The sequence below is a fragment of the Eupeodes corollae genome, chromosome 2, assembly GCF_945859685.1.
Source record: "Eupeodes corollae chromosome 2, idEupCoro1.1, whole genome shotgun sequence".
Taxonomy (NCBI): domain Eukaryota; kingdom Metazoa; phylum Arthropoda; class Insecta; order Diptera; family Syrphidae; genus Eupeodes; species Eupeodes corollae.
This window is the reverse complement of record NC_079148.1, coordinates 21,761,790-21,784,244: the sequence shown is the minus strand read 5'-3', so window position 1 is coordinate 21,784,244 and position 22,455 is coordinate 21,761,790. Positions and strand designations below refer to the sequence as shown.

The 22,455-nt window shown below is 28.8% G+C and overlaps 1 protein-coding gene across 10 annotated transcripts in view; it reads right to left on the bottom strand.

Annotated features, from left to right (window-relative positions):
* Positions 1-12,790: 12,790 nt before the first annotated feature.
* LOC129948561 (longitudinals lacking protein, isoforms N/O/W/X/Y) overlaps positions 12,791-22,455 on the bottom strand; it is a 398,307-nt gene continuing 388,642 nt past the window's right edge. For all 10 annotated transcript variants that reach the window (XM_056059654.1, XM_056059653.1, XM_056059656.1 and 7 more), the window contains 3 exons: positions 20,886-22,206; positions 20,233-20,405; positions 12,791-20,161 (listed from right to left, as the gene is read on the bottom strand). In XM_056059654.1, coding sequence (XP_055915629.1) covers positions 19,888-20,161; positions 20,233-20,405; positions 20,886-22,206 — 1,768 coding nt within the window. In that variant the 3' untranslated portion in view covers positions 12,791-19,887. The remainder of the gene's footprint in view (positions 20,162-20,232; positions 20,406-20,885; positions 22,207-22,455) is intronic.

Below are 22,455 nucleotides of genomic sequence, written 5' to 3'. Positions count from 1 at the left end.
TTTTTTTATGTCGCAACAAAAAATCTAGACAACTATGTATTTCGAATTCAAAAAAAACTGTTTTTTTCAAAGTCACCAAGAATTACAGTTCCACCGATTATGACAGATAAAGGCGAGCATTCGCCAATTGTAATAGAACGACATTTCAATTCGCCAAATTTTTTAAGTTTAAGGCGAACGTCAACTTGGCGAATCGCAAACAGTAATGCGAAAAAGTCACATTCGCTTATTTGAATAGGCGACTCGCGAGTGATAATACGGCCCATAAACTTTTCGAGATAGCCATGCCCATACGTTTTCGATTATGTTCAAGTCCGGTGAATAGGGTGGCCATGGCAAAAGCTCTACGTTTTCTAATAAAATCTAGCTTTTGACAACCCTGGAAGTGTGGATGGGGGCATTGTCTTGTTGGAAAATCCAAGGCAGAGGTCCAAAAATATTTTTCATCTTCGGAAATGGGCGTTCCAACAAGTATTTGTATCTGTTTCCGTTCATTGTTAGAGAAAGAAACTCCAATTCGATTTTGCCATAGTAGACGATAGCTCCCCACACCATAACACCTGATGTACCGCTGTGATGTCTTCCCAAAATTAGTTCCTCTTTCCTTAAATCATGGAAATAAAAGTTGTAACCATCGGGGCCGTCAAGGCTAAACTTTTTTTCATCCGAAAAGACGACGCGTTTCCATTGACTGCTCCAAGAGACATGTTCTGTTGCAAAGTTCATTCGCAGCTCCTTGTGTACTTGCTTTAGAACAGGTTTCTTTTTGAGTTTTCTTCTCTGGATAGTACCATATTTTCTTATTATCCTTCAGACTGTCGAAATACTGGCTGATACTCCGCTTTTGGACCTTATTTTAGTAGCTGATTGAGTAGAATTTGAAGCAATACGTAAAATTAACCGCTTTTCTCGGGATGTTGTTGCTTGGGCTGTGCGTCCTTTTTGGTTTTTTCCATAGTTTTGAGGATCAGCAAGATAGTTGTTTACAACTGTCTTACTTCTGTTCAGCTTCCTTGCTATTTCTCGGCTTGAGAGTCCCATTTCCTTGAAAGCATCGATTTGTCCTCTTTCTGCTAATGTCAACGTCTTTCCGGAACCCATTTGTAGTTGAAATTTAATAAAAATAGTTATTTGTAAAACGTTCTTAAATATTGTAACCCAAATTTTAAAAAAAATTGCTGATCTGAACTTCTACAACGAAATATTCGCAATGACTCACTTTTTTATATCCTTTTTAGGTAGCTCATTCATTAATGTAGGGAAATTCCAACGGTCTTTTCTAATTAACCCTATAATTGTATCACTTTGTTTTAAGAAAATATGTACCTACTCTCATGTAGTAAAATTTTCCGGGTTAAACAAATTCCAACAGGTATCGGACCGAAAATCGGTTGAAAAATATGTGGCCTCAGTGTATGAAACAAATTTTAAAGAAAAAAAAAATTTATTGAATGTGACAATTGTCCTTAAAATTCTTTTATAATTTTATTAACAAATAAAGTAAAACTCGACAAAAATGTTGAGCATTGCACGTAGAATTTTACATGAAGAGGAGGTTGAAGAAAGTCGATATCGACAGCCAAGAGCTATCAGAAGATCTTTAAAGGATGCATTCAATCCTTTGGAGTTGCCACAATGGCTGTGTGTACATTTGCTCTTTTTTTTCTTTTTGGACGACATGTTAATAAACCTTTTGGTTTTTAGGTTTCAAAAATATTTTAGAATCAACAAAATTGCTTTTAAGTACTTGTTGGATGTTTTCATTAGATCCTGTGAACCAGGTAAAAAGTGTTTTTCAGTTCCTCCAATTATAAAATTGAGCGCTTGCTTGCTTTTCTTCACTGAGTGATCATACCAAACGGGGGTTGGAAAAGACTTTAATGTTGGTTTATTGCGGGCGAGAATAAAGTTTTTTTTGAGGAATATTCTTTGGGGAGGGCGAGGCTTCTTGAAAAAGCTTTTGTATTTCTGTATCGTTGAGCACTCAACTGGTGATGAAATCAAAACTTTTTCGGGTGGCCCTATATTTTCCTTATTTCCTTTCCTCTTTGGAACGGCGCGGCGCGGCGGCGCCTAAACCAAACGTTGCTGCAGCGACACCTTCCACAGACTCTTTTATGCCAACTAAATCATATATGGCGTGTTCAAAATTAGAAAATTTGTATTCTTTGTTAGGTCCTCCACCAGTGGCATTTTTCGATTTTAAATTTTCAGCCGCCTTTGCTCAGACATATTTTTTGTGGTCACTCCAATCTTCGATAATAAGGTAATAAACAAATAAGTGTACAAAAATTGTTGTTAATGCTTACTTTTTTTCATTCTGGAATTGTTTTTATCGGCGGCGCACATGAATTTAATTCCCTCTCTGTCTTCTCCCAAAACTGTAAAACTTTTTCTTTTGGCCTGCTCTGGAATCCACAGGCGATATCCCGACATTCCTCCATTAAATTCTGCAACATTTGCAGCTGCGACTTATTAGTTGTTTTGGACGAGTAAAAACTTTCCCTTTTTTTGACATTTAGCATGTCTACTTTTTTCCCCTAGAGTTTTTTCCCTTTTTCGAAGATTGTTTGTAATAAGGGAAATGGTAAGAGGAAAAAATTCCCGGGGATTTTTTGTTTGTAATAAGAGAATGATAAAAGGGGAACAAAGGGGGGCTATGACCCCCTCTGCGAGGAAATTCGTTTGTTTTTTTCGTAGGAATTCCCTTCAATTCAAAACTAATCTTATTGCGTTAATGGATAATGACCCCCATTATGTTAGAATTATTTTTTTTTTGTATACAGCTCTGTGAAAAAAAAATAGCAACAACCACTTATTGTAGTTTTAAATGAAAGAAATTTTAAACAAATGATAGTTAGAATTTTATTTCACATTTTAACCCTTAACTAAAGTCGTAAATATTTCCTACGGTTCTGAAGTCGTGGGTCCACTGGACCCAGGCCTTTTAATAACAGAAGTCGTGAATATTTCCTAAGGTTCTAAAGTCGTGGGTCCACTGGACCCAGGCCTTTTAATAACAGAAGTAAAGTAATCTATAAACGTAAACACTTATCTATTATAACTAATATTAAATAAAACTTTTTTGTGTGAAAAATAATAGCACCAACATTGAAAATTCGTAAAAAAGTACAAATTCTGGGTAAAATCAATAAGTTTTTGATTTGGAATAATATCAATTAATTAATATTTTGTCTTATAACCTTTACTTTTAAGTACCGTGGCGCAACGTCGTCGTGGCATAGAGTCGACAAATGCTTGACATCGCTGAAGTGGAATATTTCTCCATGCAGCCTGCACAGCTTCCCATAATTGCAGTGTGTTTTTTGGTTTGGCTTCAAATACGGCTTTTTTTACATGTGCCCAAAGGTTTTCGATGGGGTTCAGGTCTGGCGACTGAACCGGCCATTCCATAACCTGAACCCTATTTCTAGCTAAATAATCTTTTGCTAATTTGCTCGTATGTTTAGGGTCATTATCCTGCTGCAGAACATATTCCATTCAGCGTAAGGCAGCATGACTTCCCTTATAATGTCAACATAAATTTTTGCGTTCATTATGGGTTTGATACAAAATATGGGACCAGTAGGGGAACCTGGGGACACTTGATCCCCACTTTTGAAATTTTTGATTATTTCGAATAATAAAAGATATTTTGCTTTCCAACTGTTATGGTTTGTAAATCATTTTATTGTTTATCATATTGCATAGTTACACATAGAATTTATGAATTTATGATATATGAAATACATTTTTTGACGTTTTTTAAGAAGAATCCAAAGTAACCAAGTGTCAACTATTGAGGGCGACTTGATCCGTGTATAGGATAGACTTGGTTATTGGGGGATCAACTCTCCCCTTTTCTGCAAAGTTATTTAAGTCTAAATTAAATTTCCGCAAAGATTTCTTGAATTGAAATAAAACGACGCGTTTAGTGTTGGCCTTGATAGTTGAAGAATTAATTTTCTTTACGATTTGATGCCGTCCAATTTCAGAAATGTCATCTTGAACTGGCCACTTAAATTTGTGGTTATTTATTTTTTTTTGCAAAATGCACTATATAACCATGTTCTGTTAAAGACGATATATGTGCAATATAAACATGCATGACGTTTAATCGGGGTTATTCTGAGCCTGCGAAAAATGTTGCAACTGTGAAGCAACTGGTTGGTCTTCTGAGGTTTGTCTGCCTGTGTTTCAATCGCTGCTCGTACAAATGCATTTCCAAAACACTCTGAAATGTCATAAATAGTTAAGGGCTTACCAGCACTTTGAAGCATCCAATTGTCACAAGCAGTGTAGTAGTAGGCTTTTAGTGGTCAAAACACGGTTCAGTCTAGTGGTTGAGTCTTTTGAGATGTATGTGGATGTATGGTGAGAAGATGAATTCTATTTCCCTTGGCGAAATTTAATAATTCCATGCTTATGTGGCTGTCATGATTGTCCATTATTATCAAACACTGAGATTCCAAGGAGCACTTACTAATTTTTTTGAAGTGTTTCAAAAAATTTATAAAGTTAATTACAGTCATGCAACCTGAAGGGAAAGTGCTACCCTCTGTGCCTGTAGGTGCACCTTTCACCATACGGTCCTGAAAATTTTTGCGTGGGTAGAACATAAAATGGGGAACACAATTCCCTATTGCATTTATTGCACAGCATGTAGTTACCAGTTCACCGCGCTCACCAGAAGTCACTTTGCCTACTTGCTTCAAGCCCTTAGTAGCAACAACTTTTTTTGGCTTGTGAACCGTAGTTAACCCTGTCTCATCTATATTCCATATTGATTCTGCCCCAAAGTTATGTGCATTTATTAAAACTCGCAAATTTTTGAAAAACTGGGAAATGTTGTGCTTATTAAAGCTGGTCGATCTGCTCAAACTAGTGGCTTCAGGTACGCGCAGTGATAACTTAGAGTTTCTTCTCATAAACCCATAGAACTAATCGTGGCTTGCAGTTTCATTTTGCCACTTACTGCATTTCTGCGGAGGTTTATTATTTTCCACAGCAAATTCGTAAGCTAGTTTTCGCACAGAATGTGAAGATAAGCCATGATTTAGTACTTGCCTTTTCCAGGTACGCAACGAGCAATGTTTATTCAACTGCTGAGAAGACTCGAGACTGTGCATAATCTGGCTTATAACTGATGTCACTCTCATTTACTTGCTGTCGTTTCCGGTATTTATCTTTTTAATGTCATAACTGGAACACCAAATAGTTTTGCGGTTCCTTTTATCGAATTGCCTTCACGTTTTTTCACGCCCTCCTTTGACTCTAGGCATTGTCTATAATGTAAAATAAACATAATGAAATACATTTTTTTTCAAATAATTGTTCTCTATTTTATTGGGATCAAATCTCCCATTTGTTCATTTTTATAATTTTTTTCGTTTTTATGAAAAACCTCGATATTTTATTCAAAGTAATCAGCAACGACTTACCAAAATTAACACAGCCCAATGTATTAAAATGTATTTCCTATGACTTTCATTTCTCACTCACAAAAAACTAATAAAATATTCTTAAAAAAACAATTTTTCAAGTGAAAACACAAAACTCAATGCCTACTTTAGCAAAATTATTTGGGACGGGGAAAATTACGTCTAAAGTATGAACTGGCAATACTCTATGCCAGTTCAAAGTTTTAAAAAATAACTAAAATCATGGAGATAATGCCCAGGGATCAAGTCTCCCAGGGGATCACGTGTCCCCAGGTTCCCCTACCATTATATGAAAAACGTCCCCATATGTTTATTTTTGCTTTATAAATATTAAATATTCAGGTTCTTAAGAAGAAACCTTGAATAAGAGTTTATCAATTTTATATTAAGTTGGCTTAAATTCCTAAAACTTGCCTTCAATTTTAATATTTAATTTTTTTGACACACAAATGGTGAATATTGAAGTGATTTTTACTTGCGACCTATAGGAACAATATAGCAATTTTTGCTTGAATTTTTTTTATCTTGAAGGAAATTTCCAAGGGCTTTGGCTTCCTGTTAAATAGGTCATCATTCTGCCAAACCTTTAAACTTTTCAATATTCTGATATCGACATTTCTTGTAGTCTTTTTTTTGCATCCCTAGGCTTCTTCTGACAGTTCTCCAAGTGGTAGTCATTGATATTCAATGATATTTTGGCCATGAACCAATATTTTGTGTAGAGTAGGTTTGAGTAGCTTTTCAGGATACTTTTGCCGTTTTTTTAGTGTATTAAACTGCATTCACTGTTTCTCTGAAATTCAAAACATTTAATATTACTTTGAGCCTCATTATAACTTCTCCATTGACTCCAGTTATTCAAACGGTTGCATCTGACTGTTCAAAAAATCTTTTTGTAGTGTTTCCTTCATTAGTGTTTCCAAACCCTTCCTTTGAAAATTATGCTAGATAGACCATCACTGTCAACGTCGATTGGTATAGGTCGATGATCACCTAATACTTGTGGCCAGAATTGAATGATATGGACTCCGAAGAAATTAGCTTTCACAGGATTCTGTGCTACTTACCACCGAATTCAAGACACAGTCAATATTCTGACAAGGTTATCTCACGCGGGTACCATATGAATTGGCCGCCAAGATCGTTTGATTTGACCCCATTATACTTTTTCTTGTATGGTTTTCTTAAGTCTTAAAAAACCTATATGGTTTATTTTAAAGGTTTCTTAAACAAAAGCACACAAATTTTTACCTTTTGGAATTTTTCCAAAATGAGTATTTTATTATCTTACTTACCTTTAAAATTATTTCTGATATTAAAAAACGTCTAAATAAAAATGGAAACAATCAGAAAAATTTTGTTTGAAAAGAAAATTAATTTTATTTCAATATTTTCCTTCAATATCAATCTACACACTACAATGCGACTAATATTTTGTGTTTTTTTTTTGACAAAGACAAAATTAAATAAAACCAAACATTTATAATTTAGTGGGAGGGTAGATCTATTTATTTATAGCATTTTTGTTTTGTTGTGAAAAGGATTATAGATAAAAGAGATTCAATAGTGATACAACACATATAATTCACATCAATAATTTTGTTTTTGTATATCATACTTTTTCCTTAAGCTTAAAATGTTGGTTTTTGGTTTTTTTTTTTTTGAAATCTAAAAATGCGTTTTTTGTGTTTTTTTTTTGTTTACTTAATTGTAATATATAGAGATCATAATTTAAAAATATTTTTGTTTTTGTTTTAAGGTTTGTGCTAGAAATATTTTTTTGTTTTTACTTTTTGCATAAAAGACACGAAAGTGAAAGAGCTTTTTTATCTTTTTCCTTATACATTTTTGGTTTTGTTTTTTATTTTCTTTAATGCTTATCATTTCATGTTAATTTTTGTATTATTCTTTCAAACGTTTACTTTTTTAAATGTAATTTTTAAAACACCGAGATTTTTTTATATTCATTTTATTTTATCGAAACATTTTTTTTTAATTTTAAACACCAAAAGCTTAAAGTTAATTTTGTTTCTAAAATTTTTACATAATTTTTTTTTATATAATTTTGCATTAATTTTATTTCTTTTCTTCAATTTCATTGACTTTTCACTTTCAAAAATAATATTCATAAAAAGTCTGAATAAATTGGTTTATTTTCTTTTTTTTTTTTAATTTTGTTTGTATTTTCAAGAGGTTATGTTTTTTTTTTGGGGCGAAAAACGAAAAATTATAAATAAAATGGTAAAAAATAAAATAAATATTTTGTGTTAATTATTTTTTTTGTTGCCTTATTTTTTACAATATTTTTTTATCACAATGTTACGTTTTGTCATAGCACCTCGCTGATTTCATTCGCTCATTCGTTAGCAAAACATCATCATACCTGCTCTTTTATCATACAAATTCATTTATTCCTATTTTCTATCATATTCATACCATACCTAATAATTTATTTATCATTTTTGTTTAAAGTTTAAACAAAAAAAATATTCTTTTATTTTTCTTTTTGTCTGCTTATCTTTCTACACTATCACAAAAATATTTTTAATTCTTTCTGTTTTTCTTTTTTGTTTTACTTTAACTTTTCATTTACCCTTATCTCACTCTAATAAGCCTCATACAACACCCGAATTTACGATATGAAATTTAATTGTCAATAAAACCATTGGTATAAATAATAAATTTAAGGGAGGAGTGTCCCTTCTGTCTACTTGTGATATAAATAGAGCGGAAGCGGAAATGAAGTATCAAAAATTTAAAGGACAAACTAAATTAAAGTCTATTCAAAATTAAATTAAAAAAGGTATGTTTCCTTATTTGAAAAGTAAAATTTTATTTTTCTTAAGGGCAAGTGTGCACGATTTTTAGATCTTACAATATTCCTAATGAACTGACAGTTGTAGCAATAACAATTTACTGTAAAATGGCTGACTGAATTTCTACCAATCAATTGTAGGGGACCGGTAGATCATGTTTTCAGTTAATCGTCATCGGAAACAACAATTCACAATCAATTATTCAGCTAGGCTTAACAATTAATTATGCGCCTACACGATTATAAAATGCCTTATCGTCTTGCTATCAATTGTGAATTTAAATGTCAGCTAATAATACTTCATTTCACAATTGTGTAATCTTGTAATGAACTGTCGATTTGACAATATATTATCAGAATACACGATTGTCAGATTAACAATAAATTTTCAAATCTTTTGACAAGTACAAATCTTTCGACAATTATCATAAAAATAAAAGTGTACGGTCTTAAGACTTGCTGTCATGTTTTTCATTAAGGGAACTGACAATATTTTTAAATATACAAATCGTGTAAACATACCTTAAGTGCTTAAGTCAGTTGTGGATTTAGTGACTTTCTACTTCTGTCATTCATCTCAAACCCTGAAGAATAATATTATGGAGTTTTCTATTGGTGAATAAAATTGATTTCATATTTTAGGCATAAATATTTGTTTTAATATTTTAATTTTGAAAGTATAACAATCACAAACTGAACCACATTTGTTAAACTGACAGATCAATCAATTTAATTTGCTTGATGAAAAGTCATAGAGAGTCAAATGATCGTTTGATAGATTTACATCAAAATTTAATTGATTTTTTTTACTAAAGAAAATTTGCATTATAGTTGACACTTTGCTTTTTCTACAATTCCTTCAAAATAAAAACGTCTCACATTTGAGAATATAATAATTTGTTCTAAATTTCAATGAACGGGTTAAGCCACTGTAGAATTTTCGAAAAATCGATTTGTTTTTATCTGAAATTATTTCCTTGTTTGCTAGGATCTCAAAAAACTTGTGCTTAAAGATTATGGCGGGAACAATCCTTGAAGTACTTGATTTTTTGTAACTTCGAACGCGTTATCTCATAACTCGGACAATTTTCAATCTACCGACTTGATATTTTGGAATAATCAAGTGCTCGAAATTACATTTTACATCGAAAAACCCTACAAAGCTGCAAAAATTGATAAACATCGAAACTTTGACCTACCAAGTTTTGTATCATTAATTGTCATTTCTTTCATTTAACTCTGACAAATCTTTGTTATTGATAAGTTGTATCCAGTTTCTGGTCAACTGAGCTTAACAAAATATAGAAACCATTGATATTTGTCGAAATTTCGACATACATACCAAATTCTTAATTGTTAAATGTTATTTCTCTTATTTGACTTTGATTGTTCTATATTATTGATAAGTTTTATCTATTTTCTGGTCAACTGGTCAGGGTCACCCAAAAAAACATAGAAACCATTGATAAATATCGAAATTTTGACCTGCCAAGTTTTTAATAGGTAATTGTCGTTTCTCTCATCTGATTTTGATTATTATTTTATATCATTGATACGTTTTATCCATTTTTTAGTTTACAAAGCAAGAGAAAAAACATAGAAAACATCGGTAAATATCGAAATTTCGACATACCAAGTTAGTAATTGTTAATTGTTATTTCTCTTACTTGACTTTGATTATTCTATGTTATTGATACGTGTTATCTATTTTCCGGTCAACTGGTCACCCAAAAACACATAGAAACCATTGATGAACATCGAAATTTTGACCTGCCAAGATTTCAATAGGTAATTGTCGTTTCTCTCATCTGACTTTGATTATTTTATGTCATTGATACGTTTTATCCATTTTCTGGTTTACTAAGCAACAGACAAAAACATAGAAAACATTGATAACCATCGAAAGTTTAAATTAGCTTGACATTTTGTATTCGTTATTAAAACGGTGTTGAAAATCTAGAACACATTAAAATAAAGTATTAACTATGCGTATAATTTTCAAATAGTTAAATTGACAATTAAATTTCATACATCTGTATAGGGTGTTAAGAGAAACCTGCCTTTTATAACACATAATTTTTCTGTAGTTAAGAAATTATTGTATTGTGTCATATAATTTCAAAGGAGATTAAACTATATTGGTAAACTATATTTTTTGTATCAGTGTTAAAGCTTTAAAGAGGCAGTTTTCTCAAGTTCACCCTATACTACCCAAATACTTAAGATGTGCCCATTTATTAATCTACTGCGTAACGTTTCCCAAAAAGGAAACTGGACTGAAACTATAGTTCTGTTTGTTTTTTGTATTTAGATTCCTGTAACTAAAGCTTTGTGTTTTTATTTTAGACAACTATTTGTTTTATATAAAGTAACAATATTTGAGAAAATAGAAACAAAAAATTAAATCAAAAAGCTTTAGGAAAAAAAGTAGTGTTTGCTTATTTTTCCTCATCTATTTCGTTACAATTTTTTGGTATTTTTGTTTTGTCTGTTAGATTTTTAAGTTTTATTATAAAACCATCAATTATTTTGTTTCGTCAATTAATAAATTGTTAGATTAAAATCAGTCTCTATTGCAAAATTGTTTTTTTCTTCTATATAAAAAAATTGTCTGGCTGTATTTTAAATTTTATTTCAACATTTACATTAAGTTTTATAATTCTATTTATTTATGTTTTTATGTATGTAATGTAGTTTTGATTTGTGGTTAGATTGTAAAAAACACATTTAGTTAGTTTTCAAATATTTTGCTTACATATTTTTTGGGGGGTTTTTGCGTTGTTTGTGACTTGTATTTATTTTTTAATCGGAATTATTAATTTATTTTTTTGTTTTTTAACAATAGCTTTTTATTTTATGTTTTATTTTATTTATTTTTTGTTTGTGTGCTCTAGAAAAATATCACATTCTTTCTTCGTTCGATCGAGAGACATTTATATATATAAATTTTTATGTTTTTTTTTTTAAATTTATTATATTTAAATTGCCATTTTTGAAATAATTTTTCTTGTTTGAAAACATTTAAAATGATTGAAATCAAAACGAGTTTTCAAATACACATGTTTTTAATTGAAGTTTTAAATATAAATAAATTGATTTTCTCAGTTTTAATCTTTATTTTTTTTATGTTTTAATTTTATATATACAAAAATGGTTAATTGTGAAAATATATATTTATGCACTATATAATTTTTGTTCTTATTTTGTTTTATATAAATGTCATTTTATATATATAAATATTCTTGCAAATATTTGATTGAGGTCATTTTAGAATTATTGCTAAGTTCTTTCTTTATATTCACTTGAATTTTTTGTTTGAAAAACGATTTGTTTTTTAAATCAACACCGAAAATAGTGAATATACTTAAAATCTTACAGAATAAGAAAAACATAAAAATTACAAACGTTTTTTTTTGTTAATTTTTATTTTCAACTTTTATTTATGATTTTATCTATTTTATGTTATTTTGTAGACACTTATGTAAAACGAGTAAAAGGAGAGAAAAATATTGCTCACAACATCAACGTGAATATTTTTTGTTTTAAATATAATTTTAGGTAGATAATATACTAATAACTTTTTTTTTTGTTTTTTAATTTATTCCAAAAAGACGTCTAAACACCGAAAAATATTTTGATTTATTTTAACATTTTTTTGTTTTGTTTAAATTTGAAATTTAAATGGTTTGAAAACTTTATTTTTTCTTCATTATTATAATAAATTTTTGATTAAAATGGTTTTGTGGTTAAAGTAAAATCCGAAGAGAGAAAAAACTATTTGAAATCTTTTCCGAATGTTATTTTATTTTTTTTTTGTTTCTGAAACCTTTTTTTCATTTTTCATTTCTTTCAGGAATATAAATAATTTTAAAAATTCTATTTAACATTTTTTGGTTTGCTTTTATTTGTTTGTGAATAAAATTTTAGACACAAATTACATTGAATATACATTTATATTTTTTTTTATTTAAATATATTTTTACTTTTTTTTGTTTATTTTTAGTTCTTCAAAAAAGTTCGTTGATCGAAATTGTTTTACTTACATACTTATGTTTTTTTTTTTTGTTAATTTTGTTTTCTGAAATATTTTCTTTTCTTTTTGTTTATCATGAAAACGAGAAAAAACAACACCGAAAATTTATTTAACTACCAAAGTCTATGACCCCTCCAAAAATGGTTAATATACTAAATTGTTTTTTAAATTTCTTTTTTTGTTTTGTTTTTGAAATCCGAAAATGTATGTATGTAGATAATTTTATGTATTTTAATAATTTTTAAGTCCAGACATCAATTTATTATTTATTATATATATTATATACATATAAATGTATATATATATATTTTTTATTTTGTTTAATTTTAATGTATATATATATATATAAGTTTATAGAAATTGGACACCGATTTAATGCAAAATGTATATATTGCTTTACTTGTTTTTTTAAAATTTAATAATTTTTCCTAATTTTCTAACACATTTTTTTAAAATTTAATTTTAATTTTAAAATTTTGTTCCTTTGTACAATTTGTTGCATTTCTTACTAAAAATCTTTAAAAAATGTCAATTGACTATTTTTTAAGGTATGGACAGTTTCTGTGAAAAATTAAATTTTAATAAATGTACATTTAAAATAAAAATGTTCGTGATTTAATTAAAATAATATAAATACGTATTTAATTAATGTGAACGTTGTCAAGGTTGAATTTGGTTAAGTGTTTAGGATTTCAGAAAGCATAAGAAAAATATTTTTCTGAATTCTATAAACAAGCCATTAAGTATTGTTATCCAAAAAATATAGAAACAGAAGTGCATAAATACCACTAAATATTTATATAAGCAATTAAACTTATATTAATACTTTCATTTAAATAATAACAAAATCAAAATAAATGTTTTCAATTTCAATAACTTTGTCCATATGAAGGACGAGAACCATTTTGACCACATATTTTTTGAAAATTTTTAGAAACACGTTTGATTCCATTAATCAAAATGACATATATATTTATATAAATTATATCGCAAGTGTTTCAGAATCTCATATGTTGTTATCGTCCAGTTCCATTGGTTTTTGAAAAACGAATGATCTAATTTTAAAGATTTTTGACTCAAACAAATTTAAAAATCATTTTGAAATTGTTTTACGATTTTAAAAAATCTTCACAAAACGAAAATTGTGCTAAACCTGTCTGAAACTCTGTCGTAGTTCTAACAGTAAGAACGTGAGGAAGTGCTACACATAAAATCAAAAAATGACTAATGAATTAAGTTCTTAGGATTTTTTGTTTAATTGGTGGTGGCCTTATTGGGTTTTTAAGCTTCTTGGACTCTCTTCAATTTCCAGTAAAATAAGGGGAAAAAGTTCGTCAAACTCGTAATGAGAGATAGTAAGCTGGAAATTTTTTCAAACCTTCCTTTAGGTGTTTAACTTTGTGTAAAAAGTCGTGATAGACTGCAAGTCTCTTTTTTCATAGACTTTAATTTTTTACCAACATTTTATTTATTTAAAAATAGTGTTGAGCGTTTATTTCATTTATACTTGAAAAAGTTGAGCGTATGAAAAACTTTATTAAAATAAACACCTAAGCAAATTTTCTTTCAATTTTGGTACAATTGCTCATACCATTAGACTAAAGAAACGGAGATAGTAACGAAAAAGCGGTTTTCGAGGCTTTTGGTGTTTCATAACTAACGAGTCGTTCGCCAGTCTTATGATAATTTGAAAAGAATGTTAAAACCTTTAAAAGGAGGGTATTTCCAGCATAATATCTCTCATTTCAAGTTGAAAACATTATTTTAAATGAACTTATAATTGACAGCTGATATAAAGGCATTTTTTGCAAACAAAATAGTACAAATACAATTTTCCTGTTATTAGCTTTCGAAACTTGTATGTTTCAAGAAAATTATGAAAAAAAAAACGTTTCCTTTCCTTTTTATCTTTTCAAGTTTGGTGTTGGGAAAGGGGTTAAATATTTGACCTTATATCATTTCAATTTCGCTATGGATTTGGCGAGTTTTTTTTTTATTTTTGATAATTAATTTTTTTCTAATAACATGGTTTTTGAACACCTCCCCCAATCAATTTCTTTAGCTCCCCACGTAATGAATAATAGAACAAGCATACTTTTTGAGGTTTTTGACTTTTGAAGTGTAGAATTTGAAATTTGGTGATTAATAGTTTTTGATTTTCAATTGGAATTTCTTAAAATTTAGAAGTTATAACCTGGAAATATCTTACATTACTCGAGTCCTATTTTTTTTTAAATGTCAAAGTATAATTTATGGCCCATGGGCCATGTTAAACTAAGGAATGTAACCTTAAGTCATATTTTAATTTCAATTGAAATTGGCTTCGGAGGTTTATCAACTTTTAAGACGTACCGTTCAGGTTGCGATTGAATCTGTATTTTTGCCTAATGGCTAAAGGGGGGGGGGGGATATTATTAGACTTTTACTTTGCCCTCAATTACGGATAGTTATAATAAGAAAAATAATGAAATGCAGTTCAGATTTATGTCTTACAAAATCGTTAAGTTTAAGATAATTTTCTTAGCCCTATGTCATGTGTAGTCATACACACCTTTGAGCGCTCACTTTAGGGGTTATGAACACCCTTATTATGTTTAATGACAGTTCCAGAAGTTAAGAAATGAAGTAAGAATTTAAAAAGTGATACCGATACAAATTGGTTTTCAATGCCTACATAAACGCATTGTAGAAAGAGGAAAATATTAAGCTGGTTAAAGAATTCCACATTCGTGAAGTGCGGTTATAGAAATAATGCTTATTTGAAAATTAGACCTGCTGCCCAAAAAGTCATTCATGCTAGCAAAAGTGGGATGATAATATTAATATGTCAACAAAAATTGATTTTTAAGCCATCATAATATCTAATAAAAAAACAGGCAAAAAATCACAAAACCATAAACAAAAAAGTAAAAAACAAAAATAAAAAATAAAACTACAAACAATATAAAAATAAAATAAATTTATTTAGAATATATTATTAAGTATATATAACTCAAGGAAAAATATAAGTGTATAATATATTATATAATGTGCATTTTTGTATACATATATTTATTTATTTTTGTTTTTCTTTAATAAAATTCACAGCATCTTAACAAAACTAATCTAACAAAATGATATATTTATTTAAAAATTTAAAAAAAAATTATACAAACAGAAAACTTAAATTAAATAATAAAAAAATTAATATTTTTTAAAAGAAGAAATAATTTATAATATTATAATCTTTTTTTTGTTGTTTAACTGTAAAGAATTGTAACGAAATCATCCATATTTTAATGCATTTTCGCTATTCTACTCCTTTTGAAAAAAAAATCTATTACATTCTTGTTTTCAACAAAACACTAATATTGTTCTGTTTTATATTTTCTTTTGAATAAAATTTGATTTATAAAAATAAATAAAAAATACATTTATGTATATTTGCTTTTGTTTTGTTTGAATATTGTGTAAAATTATAAAATTATTTTGTTTTTGTTGTTTATGAATTGTGTGTTGCACTGTGTTTGTTTTATTTTTATTTCTTATGTATTTTTAATTCTATTTTTTAATATTTTTACTATTGTTGTATTTAACATTTAATTCAACATAGTTATTTTTTGTTGATTTCTTTAGGTTTAGTGTTTTTTTTATTTTGTTTTTTGTTTTTGTTAAGTTTAAAATTACTATTTTTATGAGGTACATCATATTTTGGCACAGTGAAAGTTTTGTTCTTCTTTTGCTTTTTACATGTTTTTATTTTTGTTTTTTAATAAATATTGTTTGTATTTATTTATTATTTTTTACTTTGTGAACTTTTGCTTCGGGTTCATGTTTGTAATTTGTTATTATATTTTTTTTGTTAATAATATTTATGTATATATTTTTCTTTTCTTTTTATTGGTTCGGCAATTGTTAAGTTAAGATTTAGTTTATAATATTGAAACTACATGGTATTCGATGTTCTTGGTTCAGAGTATTTGTTACATGTTTTGTTTTTTTTTTTTGTTGTTTTATTGTTTTTATTTTTAAGTTTGAAACAAGTTTTTATTTTTATGTTGAAGATTACAAAATATAAATCAATTTGCTATTAAAAAATTGTAATAAAATAATACATTATGTATTTTGTTTGTAGAAAATTTATTTTATTCTATTTTATTGTTTAGGCGGTTGAAGATAAATCTGTTTGCTATTTTGATTTTGTATCTATTTAGTTTAATTTTTAAATAAAATATTGTTAGTTATATTTGTTAAGGATTTCTGTCCTTATTATTATTTTATTGTATTATTAAGTGAGTTTTTAATGTGCTAATTATATAACAAATTATAAATTTTATCTCTATTTTTTTGTGGAACTATTTTTATTTTTAAACAAATTGTGTTTTTGGACATGAACATAGCTAACAAACTTATCTTCAATAGGAGGGCTTAGCGTAGCAATTTATAATATAAGTATGCTTCTTTAGTAATTATGTTTTGTTATTGTAGTATTATTGTATTAGTAACTTATTTCCTTAGTTGTAGTAGTACTATTGCAGTGTAGAAATCACAGTTTGTAATTATTTTTTAAGTTAACAGTTTGTATTTTAAAGTATAGAATGTTGCAAAAAAACAAAAGATGAAAATCATAGCTGAAATTGTTGTTAACAATTTTTTTTTGTCAGAGAAAAAAATTACATTTAATAACATTTAAATATATATATTATAAGAAAAATTTACAATCAGTGGTACACATAAATTGCTTAATTGTTAATTTTCAATATATAATTTCATTGATGTTCTATTTATACTGTTTTAAATTTGTTTTTATTGTTTTTTTTTTAATAAATAATAGAAAAATGAACTCTAGGTCTATTGATTTTTGTTTTGTTTTATTCGTGGGGGGAGGGCACTTTATGTATACATTTAATAAATATTATCTAAGCTATTGTTTTTGTTGTTGTTTATTGGCGCGTTTTGTTTTATTTTCTTTTTATTTTTTGTGTAAATAGTTTTATTCAAATATAACAATAAAAATTGTAATATATAACATTAAGTTTATTTTAAAATTGCTATTTTTTTGTTTGTCTATAGAGGTTTTTGTTTTTGTATTATGTTTGTTGTAAATAAATTTGTAATAGAAATCATTTTTTTTTCGGTAGTTGGTTTTGTTTTAATCTATTGCTAAAAAAGTTTTGTTTTGTTTACATTAGATATTGTTGAAACCAAAGATTGTTTTGTTTTTGAAATGTTTTTTGTCTTAAGTAGTTTTATCTCTTCTTTTGTTTTGTTGAAGTTTTTTCTTTTGAGTTTGACTTTTATATTTATTAACTTTTAATAATTAATTTTTAATCTTTTTTGAAAACAAACTCTCAACCGTGATGTATATGTATGTTGTATAGATTTTTTTAAATAAAATTTTAAACACATGTGTGTTTTATGTTTTTGTTTTTAGATACCTACTAAACGAAGAACACATTTTTAAATATAAGAAACTTATTTAAAAAAAATTTAGAATTTTATAAAAATTAAATTTATTAAGAAAAATTTAAACAAAATATATATACCTAATCTATGAATTTTTAATTTTGACCCACACACCAATTTTTTTTTTAATTTTGATTTAAAATTTACACTTAATTTTATAAAATATTTATACAGAAAACTTATTTTAATATCAATGATTTTGAGTTTAAAAACCACCGCATCAAATAAAAAAATATAGAAACTTATTTTATTTTTTTGCATTAAAATTGATAAGGTATAAAATAAACGAAGAAAGGATTTTGAAACATTTCGAACTATAATTTCGAGAAAGTATTCATACGAAATTCACCGGAGCCATTTAGTTGAATTGTGTACCTTAACAACTTTAACATATTTTTAAATGTCAGTTTTAACTTTAAATCTGACATTATTTAAAACTTAATCTTATTCCAAACTAAATCTTATCCTGTCTTGCATTTTTTGTTTGAATATTTGGCAGTGTAATTTTTAGAAAAACGTACAAGAATTCGAGTTATGTATGTTTTTTTTTTAAATTATTAAAAGTAAGTTTAAAATTAAAAAAATTACCTTTTAAACATTGACAAAAAAAAACATTTAATTTGTCCATATTTTTGAAAAATCGTGAAAAGTGATTATATTTGCATTAATAATTTCAAAATAATCATACATTATGTTATAAATAAGTTGTAAAAAACAATATTAAGCTGATCTCAACATGTTAACCAAGAAGGTTATGAGTAGTTAGCTAAGGGGACTTTAAAAATCAAACCTAAGTATGTGTATTAGACGAGATATTTCGAAAGCTTGCGAAAATATTTGTGAATAAATCAATTTTATTTGAAAAAAGGAAATATTTGATACTCATTTGACAGTTAAATTGAATATATTGTAGTTAATTTTCGTTAAATAGCAAAAAAAAAGAACACTAGTTTTATTGAAAAGTATAATTATTCTGATTTTGTAAATGTATTTCATGCCAGTAACAAATTAAAATTGATAATTTCCCGAAATTCCATCTTTAAGGTTTTGAATCGATTGTGAATCATTGGAATACATCTTATATTTTACGTTGCTCCAAAGAAAAAAGTCTGAAGATGTGAAATCACAATAACTCTTGCGAACGCAACTTCGAAAAATAACAGAACCATGAAAATAACAAATAAATGTTTAAAAATGTTAGTACTTTATTAAAGGGCGCATTGTTCTGTTTTTATTAATAGCGGAGTTTTTCCTTGTGAAATGTCAATAAATGACAACTGCCCAAATAGCAGATTATTCAAAATGAAACCTCAAGCTTTAGATATTAATTCAAATAAAAATGTAGTTAACTACTAATAATCAAAGACTAAAGAAAAGTACTAGATTTAATGAGTAAATTAATATTATTAAAGAATACATCGTATTGAGTGCGAAATGTTGAGACCTTTTTTATAACAGAAGCTGTTTGTTGAAATTCCATGATTAGGTTCTGTTTTAAGAAATCATTTTTACTTGAACTATTAAAAAATAATTAAAATTATTTTAGGGACAATAACATTTTTTCGTGTAAGTAATTTTAAGGGAAATAATGTTCGTATTTAAATTCATTTACTTATTTGCAATAAAATAAATTAAATTTAAATCATCATTCATTGATATCAAAACAAATTTTTCATATAAACAAATTAATATCTTATCCTAATTTCAATTTTTTTTTATAATAAAATATCCGAAACTATGTTTTTGTTTTTTCTTTTTAAAATGTGAATTAAAATTTTACCTAGATTATACACACTTATACATTTTAGTTTAATTTAACAAATTTTGTATTTAAATATATATAAACAGATTGATTATTAATTTTGTGTCAAACGTATATATAATTTTTGTGTTTGCTTTTAAATTGCAAATCCTTAATTTTAAACAAATATATTTTTTTTTTTAAATTAGCATTTTTTTATATTATTTTAAAAATTTTATCCAAAAAGAAGAGATTAGTTTTTGTTTTAGTTTTTGTTAACAAAAAAAACATAATATTTTTCTTGGTAGGTAGTTTAATATTTTTTTTTTAAATATTTGATTTACATGCCTTCATTTTGTTGTATTAATAATTTTAATTATCTGCGAAGGAGTCGTCTCCTTCGCGCCTCATCTCAGCGTGGAGCATTGTGAATATGCGTTGTAAGATGTTTTGAGAGGTAATCGGCTCGAGCGAAGCACTTACCACACGATTCACAGTGGTATGGACGTTCACCGGTATGAATTCGAAGATGGCGAGTTAAATCGGATTTTCCGCCAAATGCCCGGCCACAGAAGAGACAAACAAATGGCCGCTCGCCGGTGTGTTTGCGAACGTGTAATTTAAGATTTTCCTTTGAACGAACACACTTGCCACAGAACGGACATGCGAAACGTGATGATTGCGGTCTATATATTTTTGGATAAAGCATTAAATTAAGTCCGAATAAATAAAATTGAAATGTCAGTGTCAGATTTACCTTTTGTCACGTTGCCTTTCAGCTGCATCTACACGCAAGAAATTCAAAATGGACGCTTCTTGCGGATTAAGGCCGAGGAACTGCTCGCTTGGAATACGTTCGGCATTGATGAGGCTATTGATCGATGTTGTTGGGTGGGAGGGTTCCGATTCCATGGGCGAAATTAGACGATGCTACGAAAAGATGACAAAAAACAACTTTAGTGTTATGCTTAAAACACTTAAGCTATGGTTTTATGGTTTTTTTAACGGTGACGCAGATTGTGCCACATAAGCTTTGACGCTTTGAAAGTGAAAGCGGTTGCATTATATAGGGTTTTCCAATATTTGGGTAGCTGTCACTTTTGAAGCTGTCTTTTGACATTTGACAAGTTACAAAAACTTCGCAATTATTAGAAATAGAATGTTAGCTTATTGCAATTTTTAAAATAAACTACAAAAATGGTGAACATCTTGCAGTCACAGTTCTGTTAACAAAGAAATAAGTCCTCGTTTAATGAATACTCTCATTGAAAAACCCTATACATATAAGTTGCATAGGACATTATATATAATATATTGTGAGGAGGCCTTAAAACGCAAAGATTGCTGAAGTTTAAGGTGGAAATGTAATGATTCATTGATATGCTAAATCTAATATTCTTAAATACTTACCCTTTTATTTGTACTATGGATTCCTTCGGAGCTGGTAATACTCTGCTCCAGCATGTGACTTCCGGCGCCATCATGATACATTCCGCCAGCCGAATCAATTGTATTATCCTGTTCTTCTTCTTCGTTCTCACGTTTTATATTGATCCTTAAATCACAACCCTCTTCGGGCATATGTTCATTCGAGCTGGTCACCACATCCTGGCAGCTATCTGCATTCTTGCGATCCTTCTTGCCATGTAGCCTCTCTAGGGCGTGGTTCAAGCGATGCTTCTTGAAAGACTTCAAATATCTAAATTGCATTCCACAGACATCACAAGTAAATAGCTTATCGGCTGGCAGTCGAGCTCTGTGATTTTGTTCCTTGTGCTTGGCATAGGCTGACCTATAGCGATAGGATTGGCCGCATTGTTCGCATATGAAGGGCTTCTCATCGTTCGGACCCATATTGGCATGCTGCAAAGCGGCATGTTGCTCGAGCAGCCAGACATTGGGAAAGTTGGCGTTGCAGACCACACAGCGGGTCTCCTCTTCAATGGGCTCAGAAAAGAGTGCGGCATCGGCGAGCGATTTAAGATGAGCAGCCGATGACGAAGTGGACGTTGATGAGGACGAGGACGTTGATGGCGGTGGCTGTAGTAGAGGCGGCGGTGTCGACGAGGTAGATGATGAGGAACTTTTCTCCTTACAACTGGACGTTTCGGTACTCGACAAATGACCGGTGCCATAGCGCAGTCCATCGGCCAGCGATGAACTCGAGCGACGGCGTAAATATTGACCGAGAGTTTCTTTGGACGTAAGACTGCCACTGCCGCCAAGAGCACTTAGCAAATTAGAACTGGTGCTCAAACTACTGCTGCCGCCACCATTTTCAAGCATTTCAATTTCTTCCTCTTCCCTTTGGACGGTTTCTTCGGACTTACGCTTTAGCTCTTCGAGGAGCGTATCTTTTGTGTATTGGAGTTGTGGCGATGGAGTTGGATTTGTTGTTGTTGCCATTGAAATTGCCATTGGTGATGCATCACGATGATGGTGTTTTTGCTGATGGAATTGTTGTTGTTGATGTTGCTGCTGCTGTTGGTGATGATGATGGTGATGCTGGTGATGTTGGTAAATGCTTATAGCCGACGGATAGCGATTATTATGATTAGTATTGTTGTTGTTGTTATTGTTGTTGTTATTATTATTATTATTATTCAATTGTTTGTACATTGTTGTTGGAGAACGTTTGGACATTAGTTCCTGGTGGTCTTTTGGGAGTATATCACTTATTGAGTTGAAACGGAGCGGATGATCTTTGGGCGCGAATAGAAGACCTCGGTATCTAAAAATTAATAAATACAAAATTTGAGATTATAGAAATTATTTAATATTTAACTAATATTTTAACAGAGGGATTCAAAAAAGGAATGTGATTTAAAATTAAAAGATGAGAAACAAGAACCCCAAATTTTCAGACAAATAAAATAAACTATACTTTTCTAAGAAAATTTTCAAAACTCGAATTTCATTTCTCTAATACCCTTTTTTCTCTGTCAGATTTTAGGATGACGGGTAGAGGTAGACAGACAGC